Source organism: Podarcis liolepis, assembly GCF_965112155.1.
Source record: "Podarcis liolepis genome assembly, chromosome: 4".
In the NCBI taxonomy this organism is placed as follows: Eukaryota; Metazoa; Chordata; class Lepidosauria; order Squamata; family Lacertidae; genus Podarcis; species Podarcis liolepis.
The window spans coordinates 98,293,571-98,310,581 of record NC_139558.1 but is presented as its reverse complement, the minus strand read 5'-3'; the positions used below and the strand labels follow the sequence as shown (position 1 = coordinate 98,310,581).

Below are 17,011 nucleotides of genomic sequence, written 5' to 3'. Positions count from 1 at the left end.
TTCTAATTGGCAAGCCCCAGGCTCTGTGGTTTAACCCACAGTGCCACCTTCGTCCCTAAGAAACTTACTAGCCTGCAATTTGTTTAGGAGTATTTTTTTGCTAGTATGTGAAGAGGGATATCGCCTGTATCTCCATTCTGTCTGCAGGAGAAGAGACGCTCTCCCTTTGCTGGCGATCCATCTCTCCTTGGATTGCAGATGGTCCCAGGTACGCTCTCTGGCACCTCCCAGGTATGGTTGGGGATGTCCCCTGTCTCAGACCTTGCAGCTAGGTGCAAGGTGCACCAGTGACCTGACTTAGTAAAAGGTGGCTTCTAGAGAGCGGCAAAGCTTTCCCTGTTTGAGTGCCTTATATCAAGTAAACATAGGACTCTCTTTCATTGGAGGCATTTAAGTAGAGCCTGGAAGGCCCTCTTTCAGTGATGGTTTAGTTGAGATTCCTGCATTGCAGCGGGTTCGACTGGATGACCTTTGGGGGCCCTTCCAACTCTTCAGTTCCACAAAAACTGCTTAATATTGGGTGGTATCTCTGGCAGAGGTGGCCTTTTTGGTTGTTCCTTTAGCCTCAGAGGTTCAATGGCCTGCAACATGGGAGCAGGGCCTTTTCTGCTGTGGCTCCATGTTTGTTCCATCTAGGAGTCTTGGTTGACCACATACTTGACATGAGCCAACAGTGTGACGCGACAGCTAAAAAAGCCAATGCAATTCTGGGCTGCATCAATAGGAGTATAGCACCTAGATCAAGGGAAGTAATAGTGCCACTATATTCTGCTCTGGTCAGACCTCACCTGGAGTACTGTGTCCAGTTCTGGGCACCACAATTCAAGAAGGACACTGAGAAACTGGAACGTGTCCAGAGGAGGGCAACCAAAATGGTCAAAGGCCTGGAAACGATGCCTTCTGAGGAACGGCTAAGGGAGCTGGGCATGTTTAGCCTGGAGAAGAGGAGGTTAAGGGGTGATATGATAGCCATGTTCAAAGATATAAAAGGATGTCACATAGAGGAGGGAGAAAGGTTGTTTTCTGCTGCTCCAGAGAAGCGGACACGGAGCAATGGATCCAAACTACAAGAAAGAAGATTCCACCTAAACATTAGGAAGAACTTCCTGACAGTAAGAGCTGTTTGACAGTGGAATTTGCTGCCAAGGAGTGTGGTGGAGTCTCCTACTTTGGAGGTCTTTAAGCAGAGGCTTGACAACCATATGTCAGGAGTGCTCTGATGGTCTTTCCTGCTTGGCAGGGGGTTGGACTCGATGGCCCTTGTGGTCTCTTCCAACTCTATGATTCTGTGATTCTATGTGGAATGTTCTCCCTAGGGAGGTTGATCTGATGACTTCATTATACAGTGGTCCCTCAGGTTACAGACACTTCAGGTTACAGACTCCGCTAACCCAGAAATAGTACCTCGGGTTAAGAACTTTGCTTCAGGATGAGAACAGAAATTGTGGCGTGGCAGCAGCGGGAGGCCCCATTAGCTAAAGTGGTACCTCAGGTTAAGAACAGCTTCAGGTTAAGAATGGACCTCCAGGATGAATTAAGTTCTTAACCCGAGGAACCACTGTATATCTTTAATTATTATTCTTATTATTATTCTTATTATTTATTATCTTTATTGCAAAACATACAACACAAACAGACAAAAACAATTCCACAAGAATACAGTGGTACCTTGGGTTACATACGCTTCAGTTTACATTCACTTCAGGTTACAGACTCCACTAACCCAGAAATGGCGCTTTAGGTTAAGAACTTTGCTTCAGGATGAGAACAGAAATCGTGCTCCGGTGGCGCAGCAGCAGCAGCAGGAGGCCCCATTAGCTAAAGTGGTACTTCAGGTTAAGAACAGTTTCAGGTTAAGTATGGACCTCCAGAACGAATTAAGTAGTTAACCCGAGGTACCACTGTATATATATTTTTAAGGAGCAGTTCTGTTGGCTTCTAGGGGGGTGCTCTAGTGTGAACATGCAAGCTCGGTATCTGTCAGTCAATCCTTATTACCCTCAGTGGCTTCACAGCCGTCAGAAGATAATAAAATTGCATCACAACCCACTATCCCATATTGCCAACCTTATTCTTAACCAAATCTGATCCCTGCAGCGGAGATGTGCGGAAAGGGACGTCATTTTCTTCCCCTTTCGCACTCTTGCAAGCATCCCGGGCAACTGAGCATTTAGAATTATCTAGCTAAGCATGAAGGTGCTAAATGAAGAGGCCTAAATTGCAATGCTATGCTCAAGCAGCTGAAAGTCTGTGGCGCGAGCTGTGTGCAGAAACGTCTGTAATTTGTGTACAGCCCTAAGCAAAGGCACATCATGTTGCTATCCGGGAATAGCTTTCAGGGGTTCTTTGGCTGCAGAAACAGCTAATGCAGTTCTAGGCTGCATCAACAGAAGTCGAGTGTTCAGCTCAAGGGAAGTCATAAAGGTAAAGGGACCCCTGACCATTAGGTCCAGTCGTGGCCGACTCTGGGGTTGCGGCGCTCATCTCGCTTTATTGGCCGAGAGGTCCAGCTCCGAGGGCCTTCTGGCGGTTCCCTCCCTGCGAGAAGTGAGGTTACAGGGAAGCAGGCAGAGGGCCTTCTCGGTGGTGGCACCTGCCCTGTGGAACACACTCCCATCAGATATCAAGGAGATAAAGAACTACACAACTTTTAGAAGACATCTGAAGGCAGCCCTGTTTAGGGAAGTTTTTAATGTTTGATTCTATTTTTAATATTCTGTTGGGAGCCGCCCAGAGTGGCTGGGGAAACTCGGCCAGATGGGCAGGATTCTAATAATAATAATAATAATAATAATAATAATCTTCAAATATCTGAAGGGCTGTCACCTGGGAAATGGAGCAAGCTTGTTTTCTCCTGCTCTGGAGGGTAGGACTCGAACCCATGACTTACAAGAAAGGAGATTCTGACTCAACATCAGGAAGAACTTTCTGACAGTAAGAGCTGCTCCACAGTGGAACGGACTCACTCAGAAGTTTGTGGGCTCTCCTTCCTTGGAGGTTTTTAAGCAGAGGTTGAACGGCCATTTGCCATAGATGCTGTAGTTAAGATTCCTGCATTGTACCAGGGTCATCTAGTCCAACCCCCAGCAATACAGGAATCTTTTGCCCAGTGTGGGGATCGAAGCCATGACCAGGGTCCGATTTAGGTTTGATGAGGCCCTAAGCTACTGAAGGTAATGGGACCCTTTATATGTCCAGCTGTCCTTTGCCCACAACAAAATGTCGATGTTTTTTTGTGTTGAATATATGCTAGATGGCAATTTATGGACCTAATAGGTACAGTGGTGCCTCGCAAGACGAAAAGAATCCGTTCTGTGATTCTCTTCGTCTAGCGGTTTTTTCGTCTTGCGAAGCAAGCCCATTGAAGGATTAGCGGATTAGCGCTATTAGCGGCTTTTAGAGGCTTATCTGCTGATCAGATCAGCTGATATGCGGCTTAGCGACTTAGAAAAAGGGGGGGGGGAGGGAAAAAACCAGCAGGAACTCGCAAGACATTGTCGTCTTGCGAAGCAAGCCCATAGGAAATTCGTTTTGCGAAGCACCTCCAAAACGGAAAACTCTTTCGTCTAGCGGGTTTTCCGTCTTGCGAGGCATTCGTCTTGCGGGGCCACACTGTATCTCAAGCCATTTGCACATAACAAAATATGTATTTTATCAATGCAATAGTTGAACTGAAATACAATTAAGAAGAAGTAGATTAATAGTGAAATAATTATTAAGCTCTAACTTAAAATGATTTTTTGTTCATAACAAACTTAATAATGCAAACCAGTGATATTTTAGGGAGCAGGCTAGCAGGTGGGGCCCATTACTTACATCAGGGGTCAGCAAACTTTTTCAGCAGGGGGCCGGTCCACTGTCCCTCAGACCTTGTGGGGGGCCAGACTATATTTGGGGGGGGGAATGAACGAATTCCTATGCCCCACAAATAACCCAGTGATGCATTTTAAATAAAAGGACACATTCTACTCATGTAAAAACACGCTGATTCCCGGACCACCCACGGGCCGGATTTAGAAGACAATTGGGCCGGATCCGGCCCCTGGGCCTTAGTTTGCCTACCCATGACTTACATCCTAGCAGCCTACACAACACAAAACACTTGCTGTATGTAGGTTTTATTTTATTTGTTTTTTATCTTATATTTTGGAAATGTACACCCAGGTTGTTTTTTTCCTTTACATTTTTTGGGGGCCCCCAAGAGAGTGGGGCCCTAAGCTATAGCTTGTTTAGCTTATACAGTGGTACCTCGGGTTAAGTACTTAATTCGTTCCGGAGGTCCATACTTAACCTGAAACTGTTCTTAACCTGAAGCACCACTTTAGCTAATGGGGCCTCCTGCTGCTGCCGCTCCGCCGGAGCATGATTTCTGTTCTCATCCTGAAGCAAAGTTCTTAACCCGAGGTAATATTTCTGGGTTAGCGGAGTCTGTAACCTGAAGCGTATTTAACCTGAAACGTATGTAACCCAAGGTACCACTGTATGTAAATCCGGCGCTGCCCATGACCCTGAGATTAAGAGTCTCATGTTCTACTGACTGAGCTATTTAGCTTCCAGGGGTCTTGCAGTGATGTCCAAATGCAAAATGAATACAAAATTATAAAATAGAGGAAGATTAAATGACAAAGAGCCCAGTTAAGTACTGATTAAATACCATCAAGACGAGTGCATCAGGCATCTTAATAAACTGACCGCAATGATTTTGCTTGTGCGTGTGTGTTGAAAGGTGTCTTAATTTGCAAAGATGTTTAACGCCATAATGGATGTTTCTGCACTTTATTGTGAAATAGCTGCAAGCCAAATTCAGATTTTACTGTTTGGTTAGGCAGTTAGACACAGGAGCACATTTTTTTTAATTAAAAAAACCCTCCCTGAAAGGCACTGATTTCTTGGGGGTTGATTTAAGTACCAGAAAGCAGCGGTCCTTCCTGATATATGTTGGGTACAGCTGGGCTGAATATTGTTGTATTGGTTTGCGCAATTTAGACCTGCTACTTGCTGCGAGCTGGCAAAATGTGTTTTGTGGCTTTGGTGCAGAAGTAGGAAAATGAGAAAAATATATCAGATGGAAGGAGATAGCAAGCGCTGGACTGCATTAAGAGTTCAGGGTAATAAAAAACGAATTCTCTGCCCCCCTCCCCCCCCGGCTTGAAAGCACTTTGACTAAATAGATATTGGAGTCATCCACTAAGAGAGTTGATGATTCCCTCGTGGTTTCTCTTTGTGAAAGGCTGATGAAGGAGCTACTGATGAAATGAATTTGCAAATAGCTTCTTCCTTCGCCTTCAAAACCCCCTAATATGACCTGCCAGGCAGATGTTCTCGGAGTGAATTGTGATCGATTCTCATCATCCTCAAGGGCTTCCTTGAACCCATAAGCTTACAAAATAAAATAAAATAAAATAAATCCAATTGGGCCTGATCCGGCCCACGGGCCTTAGTTTGCCGACCCATGGTTTAGGGGGTCCCTCCCCAAATCCATAACGTCATATTCATTGCTCTGGCATGTGGTCTTTGGAAGGGAATGTGGTGTTTGTGGCAATGGTAATAAAAATAAAAATTACAACAATTATTTATATGGGTTTCCCTCTCTACCTCTCCTTTTAGGACAAACAAAGTGGTGATCCAATTGGTTCCCATCTCATTTCAATCATGTTCTTTGTTTTTTTTAAAAAAATTGTCTGGCCTCCCACAGATTCCGAGTTGGCCTTCAGCTTATTCAGGAGGACTTAATTGGGCGCTTCTGGCAGCTCAAGTGGCACTCCTTGAGAGCTTGCAAACACTTCAGCAGGCGGAAAAAATAAAGAAAAGTTTATTTTTGGTATTCCCCCCGGTGCGCGAGACGGGAAGTAATCTTCTAACGAGCCTGGAGAGTTTGCAAATGTGTTTGGCACACAATTACCCAGATCTTTAATAGGCTTCGCAATCGCTTATCGCTTTGTTACCGTGGTTCACCCCACCCTGCTAAAAATGTCATGGATACCCATGCGAAACACATCTGGCTAATTGAGCCAGAGCTGCGTATGCCTCTCCTCTCAAATATTAATTGACTGGAGTTGCGTTATGAAAAAACGGTTAGCTTGAAACACGTGGCAAGGGCATAACCTCACCTGGGTAGTCAAGCTTGATGCTTTAAATTCTGTTTTAATGGGCCATTGGCTTCGCCGCATGTTTTCAAGTTCTCTACCACTGAGCTTATTTCTCCGTTCCTGAATCTTGGGGGAAAGATTGTGTTGTTTCTGATGGACAGGGGGTGGGAAGGTGTGTGGGGCTTCCTGGTCCTGAATGGAGTGACTGTGTCCCTAAAGCAGGGGGATACTGTAGATAGTTTTCACTCAGGTCCACATATGCAAATAAGGGATTGAAAGTGACGTTCAGTGATTGGATAGTTACAGAAAGTGGTTACTGTTGCGTTGTAGTGGAGTTCTGTATAAGCAGGCTGGCTGAACCCTTCAGTTCAGTTCTGGCCTGTGAATAAACAAGAGCTATTTGAAGAATCGCTGTGTCGTCTGATATGTTCACCCACAACTTAACAACAACAACAACAACAACAACAACAACAATTTATTATTTATCCCCTGCCCATCTGGCTGGGTTTCCCCAGCCACTCTGGGTGGCTTCCAACTGAATATTAAAAACAATATGGTTTTCAACCTTTTTGAATTCGCGGCTCCCTTGACCAACTGCGTTCTTTCTCTGGCACCCCTGTGGGACCCAGGAGCCCCGTTATGTCACCCCTTGCCTGCAGAGCTGACAGCCCCTTACCCCTTTTCAAGCACCCTCCCTTGTGGAGGGTTCCCTCAGGCTCCTCTCCTCTCCCCTCTCCTTGGGAGTCCTCTGGGTATCTGCTGCTGCCGTCCCTGGTCTCTGAGCTGCCCCCTCCCTGCCCCAAAGAGAGGTGCCCCCTCACACTGCCCCACAGGGCACTGGGACTTGTCCGTTCATCCCCAAAAGCAGGGCCTGGCAGACTGGCTGGCTGGGCTTCCCACTTGCTTGCTTACTCCAAGGCCGCCTCAGCTCCTGGCAACCAGCACCTCCTGGCCAGCGCCAGAGCCACCATTTGCCTATGGAGCTTGTAGCCAGGGCTGCTACAACAAACAGCTGTGCAAGCCTTTGGGAGGCAGAGATGCGAGAGGCCATTAGTGTGATGGCTTGGGACTTGAGCTCGGACTCAGAACCAGAGGAGACTCAGTCTGCACCGGATCCGTTGCCTCAGACATCATCTGAACTTAGTCTGGGGCCTGATCCTGAAGAGCCCCAGTCTGCACAGGTTCCCCTGCATCAATCACCAGCTGGGCCGAGTCAGGGGCCTGAGCCTGCCCTGGCTCCAGATGCGGGGATGATCTCGTTGCCTCCAGCTGGGCCATCACTTACAGCTGCTCCACTACCAGTTGGGTCAGGGGAGGCTGAGGTGGCCCCTGGGTCTAGTAACCCACCGACGTCTCCCGAGCTGCAGATACTGAGGTCTGAGAGAAGGAGAGACCTGAGTACTCGCAGGAGGAGTGCTCACCTTCAGGTGAAACAGGGAGGTGAGTCTCTGGGGGATCAGGACCGGCCGCTACCCCGATAAAGATAAAAGGCTGTCAGACCTTGCCCCAGGTTGCGGGAGCAACATTGCTGTATGCTAGTTCCTGCCTGAGATCCTGTACCTGTCCTTGCCTGGTTTCCTGCCTCGTGTCCTGCCTTGACCCTGTCGGACTGTCTCCCAGAGGAACCTCCGGAGTTTGGAATGGACAAGGACTGCATTTCACGGGTTACCCCCGGACCCGGGACAATCAGGAGGGAGAGAAGGAGAGAGGGATGGAGGCCAGGGTTGCCCGTGGCAACCCTGACCATCGTTCAAGTCAACCCGGCGTGCCACGGCACACTGGTTGAAAACCAATGCCCTAAAGGATCAGGCATGCCGCCTGGGAGTCATTCTGGACTCACAGCTGTCCATGGAGGCACAAATCCTGACTCCAGGGCAGCTGTTTACCAGCTCCATCTGGTACGCAGATTGAGACCCTCCCTGCCCGCAGACTGTCTCACTAGAGTGGTGCATTCTCTGGTTATCTCCTGCTTGGACTACTGCAATGCGCTCTGTGTGGGGCTACCTTTGAAGGTGACTCGGAAACTACAACTAATCCAGAATGTGGCAGCCAGACTGGTGACTGAGATCGGCTGCCGAGACCATATAACACCGTCCTGAAAAACCTACATTGGCTCCCAGTACCTTTCCAAGAACAATTCAAAGTGTTGGTGCTGACCTTGAAAGCCCTAAATGGCCCTGGACCAGTATACCTGAAGGAGCGTCTCCACCCCCATCATTCAGCCTGGACACTGGGGTCCAGCTCTGAGGGCCTTCTGGCGGTTCCCTCCCTGCGAGAAGTGAGGTTACAGGGAACCAGGCAGAGGGCCTTCTCAGTGGTGGCGCCTGCCCTGTGGAATGCCCTCCCGTCATATGTCAAGGAGATGAGTAACTCTATAAAATTTTGAAGACATCTGAAGTCAGCCCTGTATAGACCTTTTAAGGTTTAATGTTTTATTATGTTTTTATATATGTTGGACGCTGCCCAGATTAACATCATCATCATCATTCCCCCCTCCATCTTCGGCGATCACTTGTAGCCAAGTAAGATTGTCTTCCATGAACATAGTCTTAACAGTGAGTACGTAAGTGACTGTGGAGGCCAATTCTGGATCCACATGTTCTTCCACAGTGGGGACACAGGTTTCCGGGCAGGAGTTGATCACAGTGTGGATTTGCCAAGTGTTCCTTCCTCTTCACACATTTCTCCCTTGCGTCCTGATTTTGAGCGTCTTCAAAGCCCATGACACTTTTGGTAAAGGCTGTTCTCCAATTGGAACATTTGCAGTCCAGTGTTTCCCAGTTGTCGGTGTTTATACTTTTTTTTTTTAGATTTGCCTTGCGAGCATCTTTAAACCTCTTTTGTTGACCACCAGCATTACGCTTTCCATTTCTTTTAGTTCAGAATAGAGTACAGTGGTACCTTGGGTTACAGATGTTTCACCAGCATTGCACTTTCTATTATTATTATTATTATTATTATTATTATTATTATTATTATTATTGGCGTTTCCATCATTAGGCCTTAGGAGGGTCAGAGCACACCCTGCTCTGCACCTTCCTTGCTGGAATAAGAGACATTTAAGAGGAACGACCCCATTATCTTGATAACAACTTTTATTATCCTTATCATTCATTACCTGTGGATGAATTGTCAACCAAGGTGGAGCCTTGTATCAAAAGAGTGAGACTTGCAGACTTCCTGCACATAATCTGGAGGTGAATTTTTTTTTGCGGGTTGGCTGATGGGGAAATGGGGTGGCAGCAGGTGGCAACTGTTTTCATCTATTCATTTGCACCGTGGAAAATCTGCTCCGCTTCTCTCCGGCTGTGTTGATTTATTTTCACCCAAACGGCGCTTCACCGGAAATTGTAACGGTAGAAACTTGGCTCTCGACCAAGATGCTCATCAGCAGAACTTGGTCTGCCTGCTAAGGGCAGTGGATGTAAAAGCATTTCCTTTGCTTCCTAATAGCGAGGTGCATATTTGTGGCCAGCTAGTAAAGGAACCACTGAAAAGCTAAAAAAATGGTTTTTGGGAACTGGCGTTCACATGTTTGGTGATATTAGCACCTTGCCTGTTTAGTGTTAGTTGTGTTATGGAAATGACATGGGGAGGGCATCTTTAAAGTTGTTAAAGGTAAAGGTAAAGGGACCCCTGACTCTTAGGTCCAGTAACGGATGACTCTGGGGTTGCATTGCTCATCTCGCTTTATTGGCCGAGGGAGCCAGTGTACAGCTTCTGGGTCATGTGGCCAGCAGGACTAAGCCACTTCTGGCGAACCAGAGCAGCACACGGAAACGCCATTTACCTTCCTGCCGGAGTGGTACCTATTTATCTACTTGCATTGGTGTACTTTCAAACTGCTAGGTTGGCAGGAGCAGGGACCAAACAATGGGAGTTCATCCCGTCACGGGGATTCAAACTGCCGACCTTCTGATTGGCAAGCCCTAGGCTCTGTGGTTTAACCCACGGCGCCACCCGCGTATTATGCCCGAATGTATCCTTTCAACTTGATAGCTCAGGGAAGATACATACCTAGCTTTATAAATTCTCATTGAGAACAAAACAAGTCACAATTATTCTGAGGAAGCGTTTGTATTGGCATTCAGCAAACCGATTTCATGATCTTTCCCGCGAGATGATTCTGCATGTCGTCGGAAAGCAATCGCTGATGAGTGGCGCAGGGGGTTCTTTCCTCTCCCCCACCTCCCTGATTTCTCCTTTTCTTTTCTTTTCTTTTTTTGACTGGTGCACCTTGCGAAAACGTGAATAATTGATTCCCCCTTGTCCTGCTTCCTGTTTTATTTCTGTACGCGTAACACTAGCCGGCAGAGGCTTGAATCATTCATAGGCTGCGTCTCCCCTGTGGCAGAACTGCGGGGCCAGAGGGGAATCGGTCCCTCGCAGGCCAGAGCCTGGGGGCTGGGTTTGTCAAAGAGAGGACGGGGAATCCGCTGGGACAGGCACTCGGGGGATGAAGAAATAACAAAACCCCGCAGTTCCCGTGGGGGAAGCCCAGAGAGTGGAAATGTTATTCTCGGCCCAGTTGCTGTTTGCTTAGGATGTTGGCTGGATAGTGGAAGGGCCAGGATTCTGCCGCTTTGCATCGTGGGAGTTTGTTACCTGTCGAGGCAGGTGGGTGATGGAGTTTGAAAGGGTGACCGGTCAGACAAAGAGGTTAATCTCTCTCTCTCTCTCTCTCTCTCTCTCTCTCTCTCTCTCCCTCTCTCTCTCTTATTGGGTTTTACATTACAGTGGTACCTCTGGTTGTAAACGGGATCCGTTCTGGAGGCCTGTTCACAACATGAAAAGAGCGCAACCTGAAGCGCTGTATCTTCGCAGGTGCGCGGCGCGATTTCGTGCTTGTGCACATGCGCAAAGTTCGATTTAGCGCTTCTGCGCAGGTGCGAGCGGCGAATCCCGGAAGTAACCCTTTCCGGTACTTCTGGGTCATTGCGGAACTAAACCTGAAGGAACATAACATGAAGCAAACGCAACATGAGGGATGACTGTACAAATTTGAATTCAAACAATAAACACCATTATCATCATTTAGGATTCCTTGAATCCTTTGACTTCCCCTCCAATCCTTCCATGGTTACCATTTTCAATCTTTCTACACTGTTTCACTTGTTTTCTCTATTTTTCTTACATAATCCAGTTTTACCTTAATTTTTAGTACATTGCAAATGGTACTCGATTGCTACCAAAGTTTTTAGTTTGTTTACAGTGTTCTCTTAAGTACGGTGTAAACTTTTTCCCATTCCTTCTTAAAGTTCTTCTCTTCCTGGTTTCTGGTTTTCCCGGTCAATTTCGCCATTTCGACGTAGTCCATCATTTTCATCAAACCATTCATCTCGTCTCTCTCTCTCTTAAATAGGAGCAGAGGGAGCTGCCGCCTCCTCCTCCTCATTATTATTATTATTATTATTACTATCTATTGCTAGAATCGTAGAGTTGAAAGGGACCACGAGGGTAATCTAGTGCAATGCAGGAATCTTTTGCCCAATGTTGGGCTTGAACACACAACCCTAAGAAACGGGGAGCCACCGCAGAAAAGGCCCCGTTCTTGTGTTGCTGCCTTCCAGACCTCTCGTGGAGGAAACACACAAAGAAGGGCCTCAGAAGATGATCTCAGGGTCCGGGTAGGTTCATATGGAAAGAGGCGGTTCTTGAGGTATTGCGGTCCTGAGCCGTTTAAGGCTTTATAGGTCGTAGCAGCACTTTGAATCGGGCCCGGAAACTAATTGGCAGCCAGTGTAGTCGGACCAGGATTGGCGTTATAGCAGCCTTTCTCCACCTTGGGTCCCCAGATGTTGTTGAACTACAACTCCCATCACCCCTAGCTAGCAAGGCCAGAGCTCAGGGATGATGGGAGTTGTAGTCCAACAGCATCTGGGGACCCACAGGTTGAGAACCGCTGTGTTATAAGATCAAACTGTCCTGCCCAGGTGGGAAACCGGGGCCACGGAATTCTTTATACTGAGTCCAGCCGTTGGTTTGTCCAGCTCAGTATTGTCTCCTACGCTGGCTGGCAGGGGCTGCATTACAGAGGGTTGGACTAGATAGCCCTTGGGGGCCCAAACCGAGTCTACAATTCTGTGACTGTGAGCATTCCGGCTGGTACCGTATTTTTTGCTCTATAGGATGCACCCGACCATAGGACACACCTTGTTTTAGAGGGGGAGAACAAGGAAAAAAATTCTCCCCCTCTCTGCTCAGCGCCCCTTCAGCGAAGCGGCAGGAGAAACGGAGCCCCTTCCATTTCTCCTCCCGCTTGGCTGAAGGGGCACTGCGCAGCTCTCCCTCTCTGCTGAAGCCAGGAGAGTCTTGCTCTCCCGGCTTCAGCAAAAGGAACCTGAAGCCTCCGGAGCGCAGCAGGAACTCCCGCAGCACTCCGAAGGCTTCAGGCGACTATCCCTGAAGCCTGGAGAGCAAGAGGGGTCAGTGCGCACGACCCCTCTCGTTCTCCAGGCTTCAGCGAAAGCAACGCGAAGCCTCCGGAGTGCGGAGGGAGCGCTCCCTCTGCGCTTTGGAGGCTTCACGTTGCTATCGCTGAAGCCAAGGAGCCTGCATTTGCTCCATAGGACGCACACACATTTTCCCTTAATTTTTGGAGGGGGAAAAGTGCGTCCTATAGAGCGAAAAATATGGTAAATGTGGGTCGATGTCATTGATGGGCTCGCCAACCCACCCCCTTTCCCTTGCCCATCTTGCTTAACGGCAGCGAGCTGCAACAAAAGCCCTGATCTGTGACCCTCCGCCTTCATTCTTTGTTTATCTCATTCCCCACCCCGCCCAATCCGCCCTTTTATTTGATTTTCCCCAGTTCCGTAATACACAATAATCATATATTATACATCCGGTTAATTAAATCATACCGACTCAACATCCATCGTTACTTCTTCATTTCGTTTGTACTGATTCCAGCGGTTACAACTCCGCTCTATAAGTCTCTTCTAATGGCCCCTTCTCTCCCATAATTGCTTGTATCTTGTTTTATTTATAATGATTACATCCCAAATTTTCCACTCCCTGTTTACTTCAGAAATGAAGAAGCGCCTTCCTTAAAACTGTCTGGCTTGGGTTTTGTGGTTGGGGTAGGAAAGTCTCATAGTCGGCGATGTGAGATGAGATGTTCTGTGGTGGAACTCCTTTCCGGATGAAACATCCCAGCGATATTCAGATGCACTTTGAATATTTTTCTGTTCATCCAGAACTTTGAGGCGTCTTTGAGAATCCTTCCTGACTCAGCTGCTGCTGCTTTGTACACAAGTTTTATGTTTAAGACGGCTTGATGGTGACTTGACCAATCTTTTAATTCTTACTTTCATTACAGTAGTACCTCGGTTCTCAAACGCCTTGGTACTCAAACCCAAACACTGCAAACTCAGAAGTAAGTGTTCCGGTTTGCGAACTGTTATTGGAAGTCAAACATGTTCCGTTTTGAGTGCCACACTTCCGTTTTGTGTGTTGCAAGGGGGGTTGGTCTAGATGACCGCTGGGGAACCCCCTCCAAACTCTGTGATTCTCCATGTTCCTTCTTCTTCTGACTGCCCACTCTCTTTTCCTGTAGGGCATTTCCCAAGGCCCTGATGGATTTCTGGTAGCCCGCTGGTGACGATCCAGGAAGAAGAGCATGGTTAAACACCAACCGCTACAGTACTACGAGCCACAATTGTGTTTGTCATGTCTGACGGGGATTTACGGTTGCCGTTGGAAACGATACCAGCGGTCACATGATGACACCACCAAGGTGAGTCGCTGGAATTTATTCTGTATTTGTTGGCAGGCTGCCCCCGTTTTTGAAATCTTGCGAGCTTTTGGGGGGGGGGGGTGTCTGTGTGAGTGTGTGAGCTGCCTCGGATGTGAGAATCTGAGAATGTGATTCATCCGTGAAGATTAAGAAACGTAGACCTTTAAGGTTCGACCACTCTGTCGGTGGTGAGGCGAACTACTTGTGGAACTGTGTGCGAATTCCGCAGGCTCTTTGCTCCTTGTCATTTTTGCTTGCGGAACTACAGGCAGATTTAACTGATTATAGCATTTCTACCCAGTTCTTCAGCAGAAAGGAATAGGCTTCCCAAAGCTGCTTACTAATGGAAGTGGCGAGACAGTTCCTTGGGCTTGTGCAGTCTAAAAGGCGTGGCACGAAAGGAACTGGGCTTGGGAGGGAGGAGGAAAAAAGAAAACACAGGTGCTGTTCTGTACTTACTGAGTTCTTGTAATGGCGATTGGACCGGAGAGATTTCAAGGAGGCGGGGAGCCAAAACTTGCTGGTTTTCCAGCAGACAGGATGAAGAGATCCTGCAGTCTCATTTCTCCCCCTTTTCCTGTAACCCCATGGGTAGGCAAACTAAGGCCCGGGGGCCGGATCTGGCCCAATCGCCTTCTAAATCTGGCCCGCAGATGGTCTGGGAATCAGCGTGTTTTTACATGAGTAGAATGTGTGCTTTTATTTAAAATGCATCTCTGGATTATTTGTGGAGCCTGCCTGGTGTTTTGACATGAGTAGAATGTGTGCTTTTATTTAAAATACATCTCTGGGTTATTTGTGGGGCATAGGAATTCGTTCATTCCCCCCCCCAAAAAAAATATAGTCTGGCCCCCCACAAGGTCTGAGTGACAGTGGACCGGCCCCCTGCTGAAAAAGTTTGCTGACCTCTTCAATGGAACTTGGCTGTGATAATTTCATGTGGTTCATATGGTTATGTGGTTTTTGTGAATACTGTGTGCAGGCAAATCTTGCATGCTTCTAGGTTGCTTTAAACAGAAGAATCGCTATTCCAAGTTGGAAGGAAGTTGTAGCTGTTTTTTATTTTAAAAATTGACCTGTGCATGGAGGGAATATCTATGATCTCTTAGCCACATGGAACCTTTTTGTTCTGAGGCAGCCCACCTGCGAGACCTGGGTGCAAAGTACAAACAGTACGTTGCCATCACCTTTGTGCCCTGCTGGTGAACCTACGAAATGAATCTGATTGTTTTTATATTCTCCTTATTTGTGTCAGCCACAAGCTACAGCAAAGGAATCAAATACAATCAAATACAGCTATAGCTGGGTGCTTAGCTATGCAAAAAAAAGAAAGAAGAAAAAAATTACAACTAAACAAATGAAAGAGTTAATAACAGTCCTTCACTACAAATAAAACATATGAACGAATTGGCTTTCTTTACTAGGCATTTAATATGTCAGTCAGGTGGTAGATCTTATTCTGATTGTCCCAGCTAAATTTTTTGCCATGTTTGCTGTCCTCTGGTAATCTTGGTCTGCAAGAAGGAAGGATCTCGTAGCAGTGGATGACAGAAGGAGATCCCTTGTAACTTCTGAGGAGGATAGATTTTGTTGTGCTTTTAAGGGCCGTGATAGCCACAGAGCCCTTGTCATCTCGCCTGTCAAGCCAGAGGATTATGGTCTCCTGTTTCTCCCGATAGCCGTTTACAAGCGATCTTGTCTTCTGTGTCTTTCAAAATCCAATTAATATTTCAAGGTATCAGCAAGGAAAAGGCCCAGCCAGCAGTTTTTTTGTTTTCCGTTTGCCGCGCAAGACTGTTGATTGATGGCTCACCTAACTGAGCGAGAGAGAGAGAGAGATCTGCATAATAGCACCCTGTATGTCAAATTCCTGGTTACGGGTTCCACGGAGCCTTTCAAACCCTTTCCTTCAGCCAGAATCCTCCTCTGCGAACCTGGGAATGGTTACACGAGAGCGGAGGCTTGTAATAGATGCTGTCAATTTGAAGGGCTGACGCTTAGAATCTTGCTTTAAAACCAGAATAGTCCTAAATTCTGAATCCTCTCAAGGCTTTGCTGCTCTTTTTGGACTTTTCAAAATCATCTGTCATCGATAAGCTGTGGCCCATGAAAACCTATGCCGTAATAACATTTATAACTGTTTGGAGACCCTTTGTTGTATTTGCTACAGCGGGCAAATAGGTCTGGACCTCTCCAAAGTCCTCAGAACATCTGCATACTCATCTCCAGTTACAGCCCCTATTGCACCGGTGTTGTGCAGTGGTTAACTCGCTGGTTCTCAAACTTTTTTCTCTGGGCCACGCTTTTGGAATAAGAATTTTCTGGAGCCACACTGAGGTTTTTTTACTGATAAATACATTGAACAACTCCTAGCAGTGCTTGATTTATAACATATAACACAACTGCTTTAGACAGTGGATGCTCAGGTTGCGAATGTGATCCATGCGGGATGCACATTCGCAACCCGCAGCCGTGCATCTGCGCACGCGCGGGTTGCGATTCGGCACTTCAGCGCATTCGCAAAGCGTGATTTAGCGCTTCTGCACATGCGTGACTGCTGAAACCTGGAAGTAACCCGTTCCGGTACTTCCGGATTTTGGCGGTCCGTAACCTGAAAAAACACAACCTGAAGCGTCTGTAACCCGAGGTATGACTGTAATAGGGTCCTGGTATGTCCAGAAAGTATAAAACAAGGCAGCTATGTAAGAACAGGAGTCATTTCCAAAATATAATGATAAATACAAATACTGTACAACCTTAAATAAAAACTCAGTGAGAGGTGTGAGCTTGCTTTTGCCGGATGATCTCATTTATATTAGGTCTTAATTTGAGACACATTCTCATATCTTCATTAACCCAAAGAAGCCTTTCTCTTTTCTGATCATTCGTATTTATCAGAATTGAAAATCCCTGTTCGCAACAGTATCGCTGAGGGGAAAACCGTAAAATAGCCAATGCTTTTAGACGAGAGGCATGGATACGCCTCAAGTTTCCAGTGCTCCTGAATGCTTTGGTTTTTATTTTAAATGCAGTGTAAAGTAGTCTCTATGGGAGTGTATTGTATTTAATTATGGGGTATCAGAGTTTTGGATACAGGTGGCGCTGTGGGTTAAACCACAGAGCCTAGGATTTGCCGATCATAAGGTCGGCGGTTCGAATCCCCGCGACGGGGTGAGCTCCCGTT

At 47.0% G+C, this 17,011-nt stretch overlaps 1 protein-coding gene across 3 annotated transcripts in view; it reads left to right on the top strand.

Moving 5' to 3' along the window:
- The window catches only part of GDPD5 (glycerophosphodiester phosphodiesterase domain containing 5), a 168,423-nt gene that overhangs the window by 60,545 nt on the left and 90,867 nt on the right, over window positions 1-17,011 (top strand). For 2 of the 3 annotated variants that reach the window (XM_083499662.1, XM_083499661.1), the window contains exon 2: window positions 13,648-13,827. In XM_083499662.1, the coding sequence (XP_083355788.1) occupies window positions 13,711-13,827 (117 nt within the window). In that variant the 5' untranslated portion in view covers window positions 13,648-13,710. Of the gene's footprint in view, window positions 1-147; window positions 232-13,647; window positions 13,828-17,011 lie in introns of those variants that run through there. The other variant, XM_083499663.1, reaches the window with a different exon arrangement.